The 13,619-nt window shown below is 40.8% G+C and overlaps 1 protein-coding gene across 1 annotated transcript in view; it reads right to left on the reverse strand.

Annotated features, from left to right (window-relative positions):
* pafah1b1a (platelet-activating factor acetylhydrolase 1b, regulatory subunit 1a) overlaps positions 1–13,619 on the reverse strand; it is a 75,286-nt gene that overhangs the window by 19,658 nt on the left and 42,009 nt on the right. Inside the window, exons 3-5 of the mRNA XM_061919177.1 lie at positions 8,758–8,842; positions 5,143–5,217; positions 762–968 (exon numbers count right to left, since the gene is read on the reverse strand). Coding sequence (XP_061775161.1) covers positions 762–968; positions 5,143–5,217; positions 8,758–8,842 — 367 coding nt within the window. The remainder of the gene's footprint in view (positions 1–761; positions 969–5,142; positions 5,218–8,757; positions 8,843–13,619) is intronic.

Below are 13,619 nucleotides of genomic sequence, written 5' to 3' on the forward strand. Positions count from 1 at the left end.
CCTTTAAATGTAACTAAGATAATGGGGTTTCACTATGTAAAGTGCTTTTGAGTTACTAGAGAAAAACGCTATATAAATATAATTCACTTCACTTATTTTTAAGCACTTTTCCTTTCCTTTCTTTTAAATGGACAACGTTCTGATAGTAATTTTAATTTGGTAAAGGCTGAATGAGCACCAGTTACAGTATAGATAAATACTTATGAATGAATTAGTCCTCTGTTCTTTGTAAGCACGTCTAAAATAACTTAAGCTGCATTTGAAAGTTGTTGGAAAAATTAGAGCCATTAAATGTGTGTGCGTTTTACAATCTGACGAGTCGACTAATCGATTATCAAAATAATGGTTAGTTGCGGCCCTAACACACACACACACACAAACATTCTCTTTAGTTTCAACGGTGTACCAGGTCTGGGGAGCAAGAGTGTGTGTGTGCACCAAGTTAAATTTCAGTATCGATCTCTGACAAGGCGGGGCAGCCAAGGCGAACATTTTAGAGACCGATCTGGACTTTAGACAGCTTAGTCCTCTCTAAAGCGCTGATATTGCTGTTGTTTGTTCTTACTCTTTTGTACCGAATAAATGGTTCATATTTAATGCTAGTAACCTCCCATTAGTTTAGACAGCCTTAGAACTAAATCTGGTTGGACTCTTCCCCGCAAAAGGTAGGGTCCTAACAGTTCTAAATTCAAAACATTTGAAAATATTGAAAGACACGATACAAAAAAATAAAAACTCTTGTTCCATTCACCAGCACTGACCTTTATTGTTGCATCCTCTGACGCAGACACCATCACACTGAAGACTGGGTGGAAGATGACGCGGGTAACAGGATTGCGGTGCCCACTTAGCGCATACCTTTCTGGGGGACGTGGGATCCACTCTTTGGGGTCACGTTTTTGACTAACCGGTCCACCCAGGGTGATTTCCTCCTTTGCTTCGTTCAGCTTGGATTCAAGTTCCATAACCTGTCCGGATCAAGAACGCACGTTACAGGCTGATAGGGTCGTCAAAGGTATCGATATCCTGAATCGGTGGTCATTTCCAGGAGTATTTATACTATCTAACTCCCACCCTGGATGACGCTGCACTGCAGTCTCTCCCACAGCAACAATAGAGCGTGGCTGCAGGACAGCCAAAGTAACCGGTTTTGGTTGAAAACAGACAAAAGTGCTGTTTGGAGAAGAGATCAACTGATCTCTAGTTTAAAAAGGTATTTTGCCTTCAAGGAAAACAAACAAGGAAAGTCCAAGGATGAGGAAGCTGTGTGCAACTGTGGTCGTTAAGAAGTCAAGGGGTGTGTCAAATTTGGCAAAGCATGGATCGACACCCTGGCCTTTACAATGAATTTCAACAAATTAGTAAATCTTTGGTTTGAAAGTCATTACTGATTATATCGTGGCCAGTGGCCCGCGGGAATGTAGGCCGCCTTATTACTATCAATTAGCCGCAGCCAGCAGTTAAAGACTGAAGTCACGTTAATTAAAGAAAAGGTTAAAACAAATCAGGCATGTAGTGTCGGTATACTAAGTTTACATAAATGTTGGTTACTGGCGAATGTCATTTTCTCTCAAAATCCTACAATGAAGCAGAGAAAAGTCAACCTTTAGCACTGCACTATGCAACCTCAAAATATTGTTCTAATTGTTGGCAATTTGTTTATTTGCACTACCTCAGATAACTTGAAACCTGTCATAGTTCATTCCTTTTCAAATAGTGGGGCGGGGGCCCCTGGGGGGAGGGCGCGGTGCAATGCTAGAGGAGGCCTGTGAAAAATCCTGTAAAAATCAGCAGAAATTGTTTTATTCATTTGTGTTTTATATAGATAGATCGATAGTACTTTATTGATTCCTTCAGGAGAGTTCCTTCAGGAAAATTAAAATTCCAGCAGCAGTGTACAGAGTTGAGATCAATTTAAAAAAAGGAAAAAGTAAATAATGGGGATTTAAATGGAAACAAAATAGAGAAATATTACAATAATAATAAAAAACAAATAGCAACAGTGGGAATAAAAATATTACAGTAAAATAAGAATATAACAAGACAAAGTAGGCAGTAGTGACCATTTTATGAAAAAAATATATATGTTATATATTGTGCTCCTAAGTTAATGTTGCGTTTCAATTTGAATTCATTGGTACTTATTGAGTTTATTTTATTTTTCATTATCAAATGGCTCAAGTTGATCAAAAAATATTTGAATAGGGATTATTTTTTTTTTTTTATTCCAGAGAAATGGATGCACTTTAAATCTTCTCTGTTTCTGACTAAAAACACTATGTTAATGGTTATTGTTAGTTATATATATTTCTGTCATCTTTTTGTGTTTTCTTTAATGTTAATAAGTATATAATGTTATGCTGTATAACAATTTTATTAACAAATTGTACTATTAATGGATGCATGGAGTGTGGGGTGGACAAAATGTTTTCTTCTTCTTAAGTGACGAGTGCGGGGGTGAGACAGAAACTAATTGAGAAATAGAAGCACTGTCAAAGTTACTTTCCTTTTTTCTTCAATTATTGTTTAAATGTTATTTAAGCTGTAGTTATTTTATTGTTGCATATTGCAATACAAGTCATTACTGCATTTTTGTTATAATATAAATAACTTTAATTAAATTTTGGGGTAATTTTTATTAATACTTATAATATCGATATCAGTATTGCGCTGAAAAGTTTAGTCTAGTGAAAACCGCAGCTGATGTATTTAGTGCATTTAAGGAGGGAATTAATTGTTATTCTGAAGCTTGTAGTGTCTTTTTTGCTTGTTCCACTAACTTTTGGCTTCAGTTAGTGTCCCCTATGGGGAACTGCAGTTTTGGGGGGGAATTTTGCCTATCATTCACAATCCTTATAAGAGACAAGACGACAAGTTTTTTTTCCCCCCACTTTCTAACATATAAAAATCGTCTCTTTCTTGGTGGCTAGCACGGCAACTAATGAGAGCAATCAATTCCACCACTAAATCACTTTAAACATGCATTCAAAAATTGTCAACAATACTTAATTTACATTCAATAACCTGTATAATAACCAAACTGTAGCAACATTGTTATTGTAAGAGCAACACTGAGGAACCCTTTTTCTAGTGTACCAAAGTTATAGTTAAAGTTAAAGTACCAATGATTGTCACACACACACACACACACACACACACACTAGGTGTGGTGAAATTTGTCCTCTGCATTTGACCCATCCCCTTGTTCACCCCCTGGGAAGTGAGGGGAGCAGTGAGCAGCAGCGGTGGCCGCGCCCGGGAATCATTTTTGGTGATTTAACCCCCAATTCCAACCCTTGGTGCTGAGCGCCAAGCAAGGAGGTAAAGGGTCCCATTTTTATAGTCTTTGGTATGACTCGGTTTGAACTCACACCCTACCAATCTCAAGGCGGACACTGAGTAGGTTACTAAGTTTTTGGCGTGCTGTAGTGTTAGCCATAGATGCCAACTACAGCAAGTCGTAAGCTAGCTTTTACATCAGGACGAAACGTGTTTGAGTTTGTAATGCACAAGACTGCGATAAGACACCAATTGGTACTGACTGAAAAACATGAAAAATCATTTTACAGTATCTGTAAATTATTAGCCCACGTTTAATGTTTTGTTTCTACACAGTTAGCCAGACAGCGTATGCTGTCTGCCATGATACACGCAGGAGGTGCTGTGATATAAAATGTGACTCACTCGATGGACTGTTTGGTCCAGTTGGCTATTGGCATTTTTTTCCAGTTAATTATGGGTAAGCACTCCATTTATGTCGAAATAGCTTGGCTTCAAATTCCACAGTTTGCAGCTTTGATTCACTTTCATTTTGTAGCTTCGTTTCACTTGCGCCTCACTTTCTAGGCTTTCGTCCGCACCAACGTTTCACTCTTCTTCATGCTCGCTTCTAGAAGCAGAAATCTAAACGCCATAAATTCAGATTTAAAAGATAACGTGAATCCTCATTTGTCCAAAAATAGTCATCTTTGTAGTTTGTTACCCAATCTGCCATGATTAGAACATCCGGAAGGGTTTGTTGCCAAAAGTCAAACATGTGCTGCTATTGAAATGGAAATAAATGCACCAAAGAATTAGTTCCGGCAATTATTAAAATGACCAAAATACGGTAAATATTATGTTAGCTGTTGTTATAACAGCGTCTGTTACTACAATTATATATAGACTTGCAGTGTGCGTATATGTAACGGAGTTAAAACACACCATTGTTATTTTTATATTTTGTTTGTGATTTTTATCTTCAAATAGTTCTCTTTTTTGCTCGCTTGTGAGAGGACAGTTTGATATCTTTTTGTGCATCCTGAGCTCCTGTCGTCCTCCAGGGTTGTGATCTTCCCCTCACAGAAAACTACCTGCGCTAATATTGGCGCCCACCGGCCGCTCTTTGTTATATGAGACTAGTTAATTGTGTGTGTGTGTGTGTGTGTGTGTGTGTGCTTAAGCGTGTAGGTAACGAATGTTATTCTGTGTGTTTAGGCGTAAGCCAAAGAAAGACGGGATACCAACATTGTCTTATTGTCGCCTGCAGGTTTGTGATTTTATTTTAATTTCTAAGGTTTTAACAATAGCAAATGCTGCATGTTTTGTTCTGCCACGGAAAGGCACTTAGAACGTACATTTCAATATTTTACAGACCATTTCCATCCGTCTTTTTCATTGTAAATTGTTAAATATGTATATGTAGACAGAAAAGTTTTACATAGCTGAGGGCGTAAGCCAAAGAAAGACGGGATACCGACATTCTCTGATTGTTGCTCGCAGGTTGGAAGGAAAAGAAACAAAGCTGAAAACAGTGGAAAAAGTCTCATCATGGTGCCGACCCAGAACAGTTACATATAAACCGTTCTGAAATTGTTTTGGAGGGCCTTAAAGGCTAAAACGGTGACTCCCTTTAGTCATATCTTCCAAGCGTTTTTATCATCTTTAAAAACTATTTTTTTTAAAGACGTGTGATCTAGTCTCTCATAATAATTGTGAACGATAGGCAAAATTTTCAAAAAAAAAAAAAAAGGGCAGTCCCCCTTTAATAGATTATCCTACATTAACAGTCAAAGTACTGTGGATCCATCGGCGATATCACGAACCATACCACAAGACTGCAATCCCCACAAGCCTTCTTCAAGAAAAAGGCGGACAACAAACCTTCTTTTGTAATCTGATGACTGAAGTCCATTTTTTTTCCAAAAGGCCAGCATACTTCTTGTCCAACTCTTCATTCTGCGGGAGAGAGGGGCAAAATAACGCACATAAGGCAAACAGTTGAAGAATCAGCATAATCGTAGAGGCCAGTGGGACTGCGCCAGCTGGGGCAGCAAGCAGAGGACATTGCCTATTATATGAAAGAACATTATTTACACATCCCCACACAGGCTAACAGTGACTTGCCCAGAGGCCACTACCACTCTACTGTACAAAACATGTACAAACACACACTCTAGCCTTAATCCTTCTCACAATGGCTAATCTCCTGCAGACAAGAAGGTTTATGCATCTTACAGTCTGGTAAAGTGAGGAAAATTACTTGTGGCAGACTTGCAGGCAAAAACGAGACACTGGCAAGTCATTTGAGCATATTTTAGCCAAGAATTTGTAAGTTTGACATGGTGAAACTATGAAAATTCTATTATTACGGGGCTCAAATGGCAGTCATAAAGAACCCAAAATATGCCTGCATAATGGCCCTCATCCTCTTTGACACTATGTCCATTGTCCCCATTGATATACAAGAATATACATGCGTGTGCCGCCCGCAACAAAATACTTTAGGTAAGAAGACTGATTTTAACAACCTCTCACTGAATGGCATCCACAAATAAATTAGTTCACAGCTACCTCCTCATCCTTGCCAGGAAACAAAAAGCAGACACCCTTAATTACTGGAAGGATGCGGCAAACCCTAGGACTACGTTTTGGAAGCTTTCAATGGTGAGTGGGGTTAAAAATGTGAGACTTGAACTAGGCCAATGGAGAGGAACCATACCATAAAAGCAAACAGGGAAGCCAATTTCAAACAAGTCTGCCATCATCTAATCGACCATCTGCCTGGACACTCACCAACACACATGAGACACACGCACACAAACAGTGCCAGACTTCACGCCGGGATGCTAGCCAATAACCGGTTGGTAGTATAGCCTCAAATGTTGGTTGTTGTGTGTGTGTGTGTTAAATGTAGTCAGAACTAATCCGACCAACATTTCCGGTAAAGGGAATACCTTTATGCCTAACATTGCATGCTCTGGACAGAGCTGTAGAAACCCAACAGGGTGCACAGATCTCCCTGTGGCATTCATCTATTATTTACCCTGCTTGCACGGAGAAAGCGTCCAGCACAAGAATGAATGAAAGCACAAAGGAAAATGCGCTGGAGTGTCATATGAAGGCAGGTTGAAGGAAGAGTATGCTATAGAAAGGTAGATGGGGGTGGCGGTAAGGCAACAAACGGTCTATTTCCTAAACAAGTCAGAGGGTAAGGGTGGGGCTCTTGACCGTACCATTTTTAAGGATGAGCATAATCATTATTCAGTTGATTAATTGATTGTGTGTGCTAAATATAACAAAACATCTTTGGGAAGCTGGATTTCAGCCACGAATGAGCATAATTTAGGAATATTACAATCATGCATACAGGTTTCGAGAATATAAACTAGGGCTCTAACAATTAAAAGTAATAACTATAACCAAGGTAAAAGTCCCATTGGTTAGTATTACCGTTTAAAATTAAAGTTATCCAAAAGGACGGCGTGGCGCAGTGGAAGAGTGGCCGTGCGCAACCCGAGGGTCACTGGTTCAAATCCCACCTAGAACCAACCTCGTCACGTCCGTTGTGTCCTGAGCAAGACACTTCACCCTTGCTCCTGATGGGTGCTGGTTGGCGCCTTGCATGGCAGCTCCCTCCATCAGTGTGTGAATGTGTGTGTGAATGGGTAAATGTGGAAGTAGTGTCAAAGCGCTTTGAGTACCTTGAAGGTAGAAAAGCGCTATACAAGTACAACCCATATTTATTTACAAGCTGTGCTCTCTTAGAACAGTGATCGTTCTATTCTCAGGACTACGTGACGGAGGTGTTCAAGGACCGCTGAACAGAGTAGGACACTACAACACCCGCTAAAAATATAAATAATAATAATAGATTTTATTTCTTCTCATTTAAATAAATCTTAAAGTGCTAAGTACACAACAATATTTAAAACAATAAAAGCTTAGCCATTAAAGCAGATACGATACAATACTAAACTCAGTGAGGAATAAGAAGCACAAAACCTTTAAAATAGTGTGTTTTTTAACAGTGAATATATTTATTTCAGTGATTGGAAGAAATTAACTTAGTCAAACTATTTCAGTACTTTTTGAGCTCGTTCAACAATACAGCGATAATAATAACTGTGATCGATAACTGTGATATGAAATTTTCATATTGTTACATCCCTAATATGTTAAATGGGATCAATCAATCAATCAATGTTTACTTATATAGCCCTAATCACTAGTGTCTCAAAGGGCTGCACAAACCACAACACAAACCACTACGACATCCTCGGCAGGCCCACATAAGGGCAAGGAAAACTAACACCCATATACTGTATATATATATATATATATATATATATATATATATATATATATATATATATATATATATATATATATATATATATATATATATATATATATATATATATATATATATATAGCCCTTTTCTATCTTCAAGGTACTCAAAGCGCTTTGACACTATTTCCACATTCACCCATTCACACACTGATGGCAGGACCCATCAGGAGCAAGGGTGAAGTGTCTTGCTCAAGGACACAACGGACATGACGAGGTTGGTAGCAGGTGGGGATCGAACCAGGAACCCTCAGGTTGCTGACACGGCAACTCTCCCAACCGCACCAATATAAACTCCATCCATTTATCCATCCATTGTCTTCCTCTTGTCCCTATCGGTATCACGGGGGTGCCGGAACCTATCCTAGCTGCATTCGGGCGGAAGGCGGCGTACACCCTGGACAAGTCGCTCTTCATAGCAGGGCCAACACAGATAGCCAGACAACAATTACACTCACATTCACACACTAGGGCCAATTTAGTGTTGCCAGTCAACCTATCCACAAGTGCATGTCTTTGGGGCGGCATAGCTCAGTTGGTAGAGTGGCCGTGTCAGCAACTTGAGGGTTGCAGGTTCGATTCCCGCTTGTGCCATCCTAGTTACTGCCGTTGTGTCCTTGGGCAAGACACTTTACCCACCTGCTCCCAGTGCCACCCACACTGGTTTAAATGTAACTTAGATATTGGGTGTCACTATGTAAAGCGCTTTGAGTCACTTGAGAAAAGCGCTATATAAATATAATTCACTTCACTTCACTTTAAATAAAATAAATTAAATGCATGACCTAATACTAGTAAGAAATATTGTGATTGCAATATCCATTTCCTACCGCTTATTCCCTTTTGGGGTCATGGGGGGCGCTGGTGCCTATCTCAGCTACAATCGGGCGGAAGGCAGGGTACACCCTGGACAAGTCGCCACCTCATCGCAGGGCCTGATTGCAATACCTATGTTGAAAATAAATTTCCCCCCCAGAAAATGCATCCAGGGAGTATTCAGATGCACCCCCATGATTAGATGGAGGTGCTCAGAGTCACACTCCTGTGTATTGTGGCAGATCCACAAGGGAGAGAGAATCAAAGGCTGTGGAACATGATTGTTGGTGAGCTAAGTTGCGTGGCTGTTGATGTTCCCTTTGTCTACTTACCATGTCTAATTCAGCTTCCTTCTTGAAAGTAGAATACGCTCCGTCATATCCATTGGAACGCAGATAATCAGCTATGGCTCGATTTCTGCAACACACAAAAGAGGACCTTTAATTAGTTCTCCTGATCACCGGACATTATAATGGCAAAAGTGAATCATGATGGCAGGGAGATATGTATTCAACATTGTAAAACAAAGGGGGAAGTGTGCTTAGGGGAACAGCATATCAAGAAGTGCTTTTGCACACTTCTTAATGTTTTGTCACACCAATATGATAGAACATTGCATGTATAGACTGAGGCATACAGTACATGTATGAACACACACACACACACACACACACACACACACACCTTCCCTGCTATCTGTCCATCACAAATCTGTCTGTTGTCGATAATGAGATTCCGTGTCTGTGGGCAAATGATATACCACGGTATGAATCCCTCTGGTGTGAATACGAGGTGGGGGTGGGTTTGGGCAGTGGCCTAAAGTCTGCACATGCGTATGAATCCAGGGAATGCAGAAATTTAATTGCGCATTGAAGGACTCTTTACGTGAGTACTGTTGTTTGACTAAATACAGTGGGTACGGAAAGTATTCAGACCATTTTTTTTAATTTGTCACTGTGTTTTATTGCTTAAAATCTAAAATGTTAATTTTATTTCTCATTAATGTACACTAAGCACCTCATCTTGACAGAAAAAAATTAAATTTAGAACATTTTGCAAATGTTTTAAAAATAAAAACCTCAAAAATTCCATGCACATAACTGTTTAGACCCATTGTGCAATACTTTGTTGCTTTACTTTTGGCAGCAACTACAGTTTTCCCCAGTCCCCTTTCCCCATTAGTCTTTGCGGCACCTGTGAAACGTGGATTTTCATCCAGGATGTCTCTGTACATTGCTGCATTCATCTTTCCCTCTATCCTGACTAGTCTCCCAGTTCCTGCCGCTGAAACCCATCCCCACAGCATGATGCTGCCACCACCATGCTTCACTGTAGGGATGGTATGGGCCTGGTGATGAGCAGTGCCTGGTTTCCTCCAAACATGAAACCAGATCGTATTAATTTGCATGGTCAGAGTCTTTCAGGTGCATTTTGGCAAACTTTTTGCTAAAAAAAAGTTTCCGTCTGGCCAGTCTACCATACAGGCCTGATTGGTGGTTTGCTGCAGAGGTGGTTGTCTTTCTGGAAGGTTCTCCTCTCTCCACAGACGAATGCTGCAGCACTGACAGAGTGACCATCGGCCTCTATAAGATGAATGCAACAATGTACGGAGACATCCTGGATAAAAAAAAGACAAAGCTTCCCATCTAATCTGATAGAGCTTGAGAGGTGCTGCAACAAACTGCCTAAAGACGGGTGTGCCAAGCCTGTGGCATCGTACTCAAAAATACTTGAGTCTGTAATTGCTGCCAAAGGTGCATTAACAAAGTATTTATTGTAGATTCCTAATGAAGCCTTGGCTTAACGCTTCTCTACTTTCTCCTGCTCCCTCGCTACGGCAACAACAAACAAAACTGCAGACGTTCCTCTTGGTTCTGTGTGGTTTACTTATCAACTTCAAAAATGTAAAACAATAACGATGTGGGAACCAATGAATGGCAAAATAAAACCAGTTTGTTACAGTAACAAAGAGTTAGAAAAAGTCAGAATGTGGTCAAAAAACTGTGTGGATTCCCCATACCTGACTGCCATTACCCACAATACATTGTGTCCAAATCCATCTTACCACACAGAGCCTTCCGCCATATATGCAATTAAAGTAAATAGTCCCATTTTGGCTGAATAAACAAAGCACCTTCGATAAAATGTATATTAACTTAAACAACATTTAGGCTCCTACACTTATGTACATGTGATGAGTTTTTTATTTTTTCATGCATTTGCAAAAAAATTCTCCATTTGTGTTTTTTGCTGTCAAGATGGAGTGCTGAGTGTACATTAATGAGAAATAAATTGTACTTTTTTTTATTGTAACAAATGGCAGCAATGAAACTAAGAGTGAAAAATTTAAGGGTGTCTTAATACTTTCCATTCCCACCGTTAAGTATATTTAGTATCCATTTTAAACAAAACATTGCTGCCAAAAAAACAACGAAAATAGGGATGTAACGACAAACTGTGGTAAAACACCCGACTGTTAGTGTTATTGTGATTATCATTAGCTTTCACTGTTATGCTGATGACACCCAACTCTACATGCCCCTAAAGCTGACCAACACGCCGGATTGTAGTCAGCTGGAGGCGTGTCTTAATGAAATTAAACAATGGATGTCCGCTAACTTTTTGCAACTCAACGCCAAAAAAACGGAAATGCTGATTATCGGTCTTCCTAGACACCGACCTCTATTTAATAATACAACTCTAACATTTGACAACCAAACAATTAAACAAGGCGACTCGGTAAAGAATCTGGGTGTTATCTTTGACCCAACTCTCTCCTATGAGTCACACATTAAAAGCGTTACTAAAACGGCCTTCTTTCATCTCCGTAATATCACTAAAATTCGCTCCATTCTGTCCACTAAAGACGCTGAGATCATTATCCATGTGTTTGTTACGTCTCGTCTCGATTACTGTAACGTATTATTTTCGGGTCTCCCCATGTCTAGCATTAAAAGATTACAGTTGGTACAAAATGCGGCTGCTAGACTTTTGACAAGAACAAGAAAGTTTGATCACATTACGCCTGTACTGGCTTCCTGTGCACTTAAGATGTGACTTTAAGGTTTTACTACTTACGTATAAAATACTACACGGTCTAGCTCCAGCCTATCTTGCCCATTGTATTGTACCATATGTCCCGGCAAGAAATCTGCGTTCAAAGGACTCCGGCTTATTAGTGATTCCCAAAGCCCAAAAAAAGTCTGCGGACTATAGAGCGTTTTCCGTTCGGGCTCCAGTACTCTGGAATGCCCTCCCGGTAAAAGTTCGAGATGCCACCTCAGTAGAAGCATTTAAGTCTCATCTTAAAACTCATTTGTATACTCTAACCTTTAAATAGACTCCTTTTTTAGACCAGTTGATCTGCCGTTTCTTTTCTTTTTCTCCTATGTCCCACTCTCCCCTGTGGAGGGGGTCCGGTCCGATCCGGTGGCCATGTACTGCTTGCCTGTGTATCGGCTGGGGACATCTCTGCGCTGCTGATCCACCTCCGCTTGGGATGTTTTCCTGCTGGCTTCGCTGTGAACGGGACTCTCGCTGCTTTGTTGGATCCGCTTTGGACTGGACTCTCGCGACTGTGTTGGATCCATTATGGATTGAACTTTCACAGTATCATGTTAGACCCGCTCGACATCCATTGCTTTCCTCCTCTCCAAGGTTCTCATAGTCATCATTGTCACCGACGTCCCACTGGGTGTGAGTTTTCCTTGCCCTTATGTGGGCCTACCGAGGATGTCGAAGTGGTTTGTGTGGTGGTTTGTGCAGTCCTTTGAGACACTAGTGATTTAGGGCTATATAAGTAAACATTGATTGATTGATTGATAATCACACTTTCATAAACTCACGGACTGGTGCCAGCTCTCAAGCTTAAATAACATGAAAACAAGAGTCATTGTCGTCTTTCCCCATTTAAAAACGACAAACCCCAATCTAAACCTATAAAAACACATCACTGTCGGAGCAAACAAGATATTCAATTGTGCACATTGAACGTACAATCTGTGCTCTTTTAGAACAGAGTGATCGTTCTATACTCAACAAGAATACGAGAAGGACATGTTCAGTGTTACGGTGTGTTCAAGGTCGACTGAACAGGGTAGGACTTGCTTGGCTACAACCAGCAGACACCCTGCTGATTTGGTCTGAGCTACATTTCTAGCCTAAAGCACAACCCACTACATCAGCAAGGGAAGCTGCATTCTGTCCACACAGACCTCCTCCGGGCAGCATTTCTATGCTCAAAACAGCATCGGCATTGAAACACAATAAATTAAATAAAATTGACTTATTCATTCATCAAGAAAATGTTATGTAATGCATATGCCTAACAAATCCATTCATAGCTGAAGTGCCCTTGGCACACTTTCATACTAACTTGTGTTTCGGTGTGTTTGTCACGAACGGTGTTTGCAATGTTAGGCTTTGATGTCCATCCATCCATCCATTTTCTACCGCTTATTCCCTTTTGGGGTCGCGGGGGGCGCTGGCGCCTATCTCAGCTACAATCGGGCGGAAGGCGGGGTACACACTGGACAAGTCGCCACCTCATCGCAGGGCCAACACAGATAGACAAACAACATTCACACTCACATTCACACACTAGGGCCAATTTAGTGTTGCCAATCAACCTATCCCCAGGTGCATGTCTTTGGAAGTGGGAGGAAGCCGGAGTACCCGGAGGGAACCCACGCATTCACGGGGAGAACATGCAAACTCCACACAGAAAGATCCCGAGCCTGGATTTGAACCCAGGACTGCAGGACCTTCGTATTGTGAGGCAGACGCACTAACCCCTCTGCCACCGTGAAGCCCATTTTTTTAATTATAATTGTAAATATCAGTGTCACACCACATTTATGCCTTGATTCCAACTGGCTTGTGCATGCAAAGAGCAAACACCTAAAGCCAAACCAGCTGTAAGGAAGGCCTTGCTTTGAGGAGAGGGTAGGGAGTTGCAGTCTGTCAAGACTCCCTTCACCTCACCTTCTGCCCACCTGAATACTTATGACAACAAGCCTCATTAGAGCTCAAGGTTAGTAGGAGGGTAACTACTCCTCTGACAAGCTGCCTACTTATACAGCTGAAGAAGGGACGACGTGTGCGAAAATGAGAAAATGGCAAAAGGGAGGTAAGGGAAACTTGAACCCAGAGGGGAGCTCTGATGTGGATGGAGGGGTGTTCCAACTGAACATTT

Source organism: Nerophis ophidion, linkage group LG13 (genome assembly GCF_033978795.1).
Source record: "Nerophis ophidion isolate RoL-2023_Sa linkage group LG13, RoL_Noph_v1.0, whole genome shotgun sequence".
NCBI classification, from domain to species: domain Eukaryota; kingdom Metazoa; phylum Chordata; class Actinopteri; order Syngnathiformes; family Syngnathidae; genus Nerophis; species Nerophis ophidion.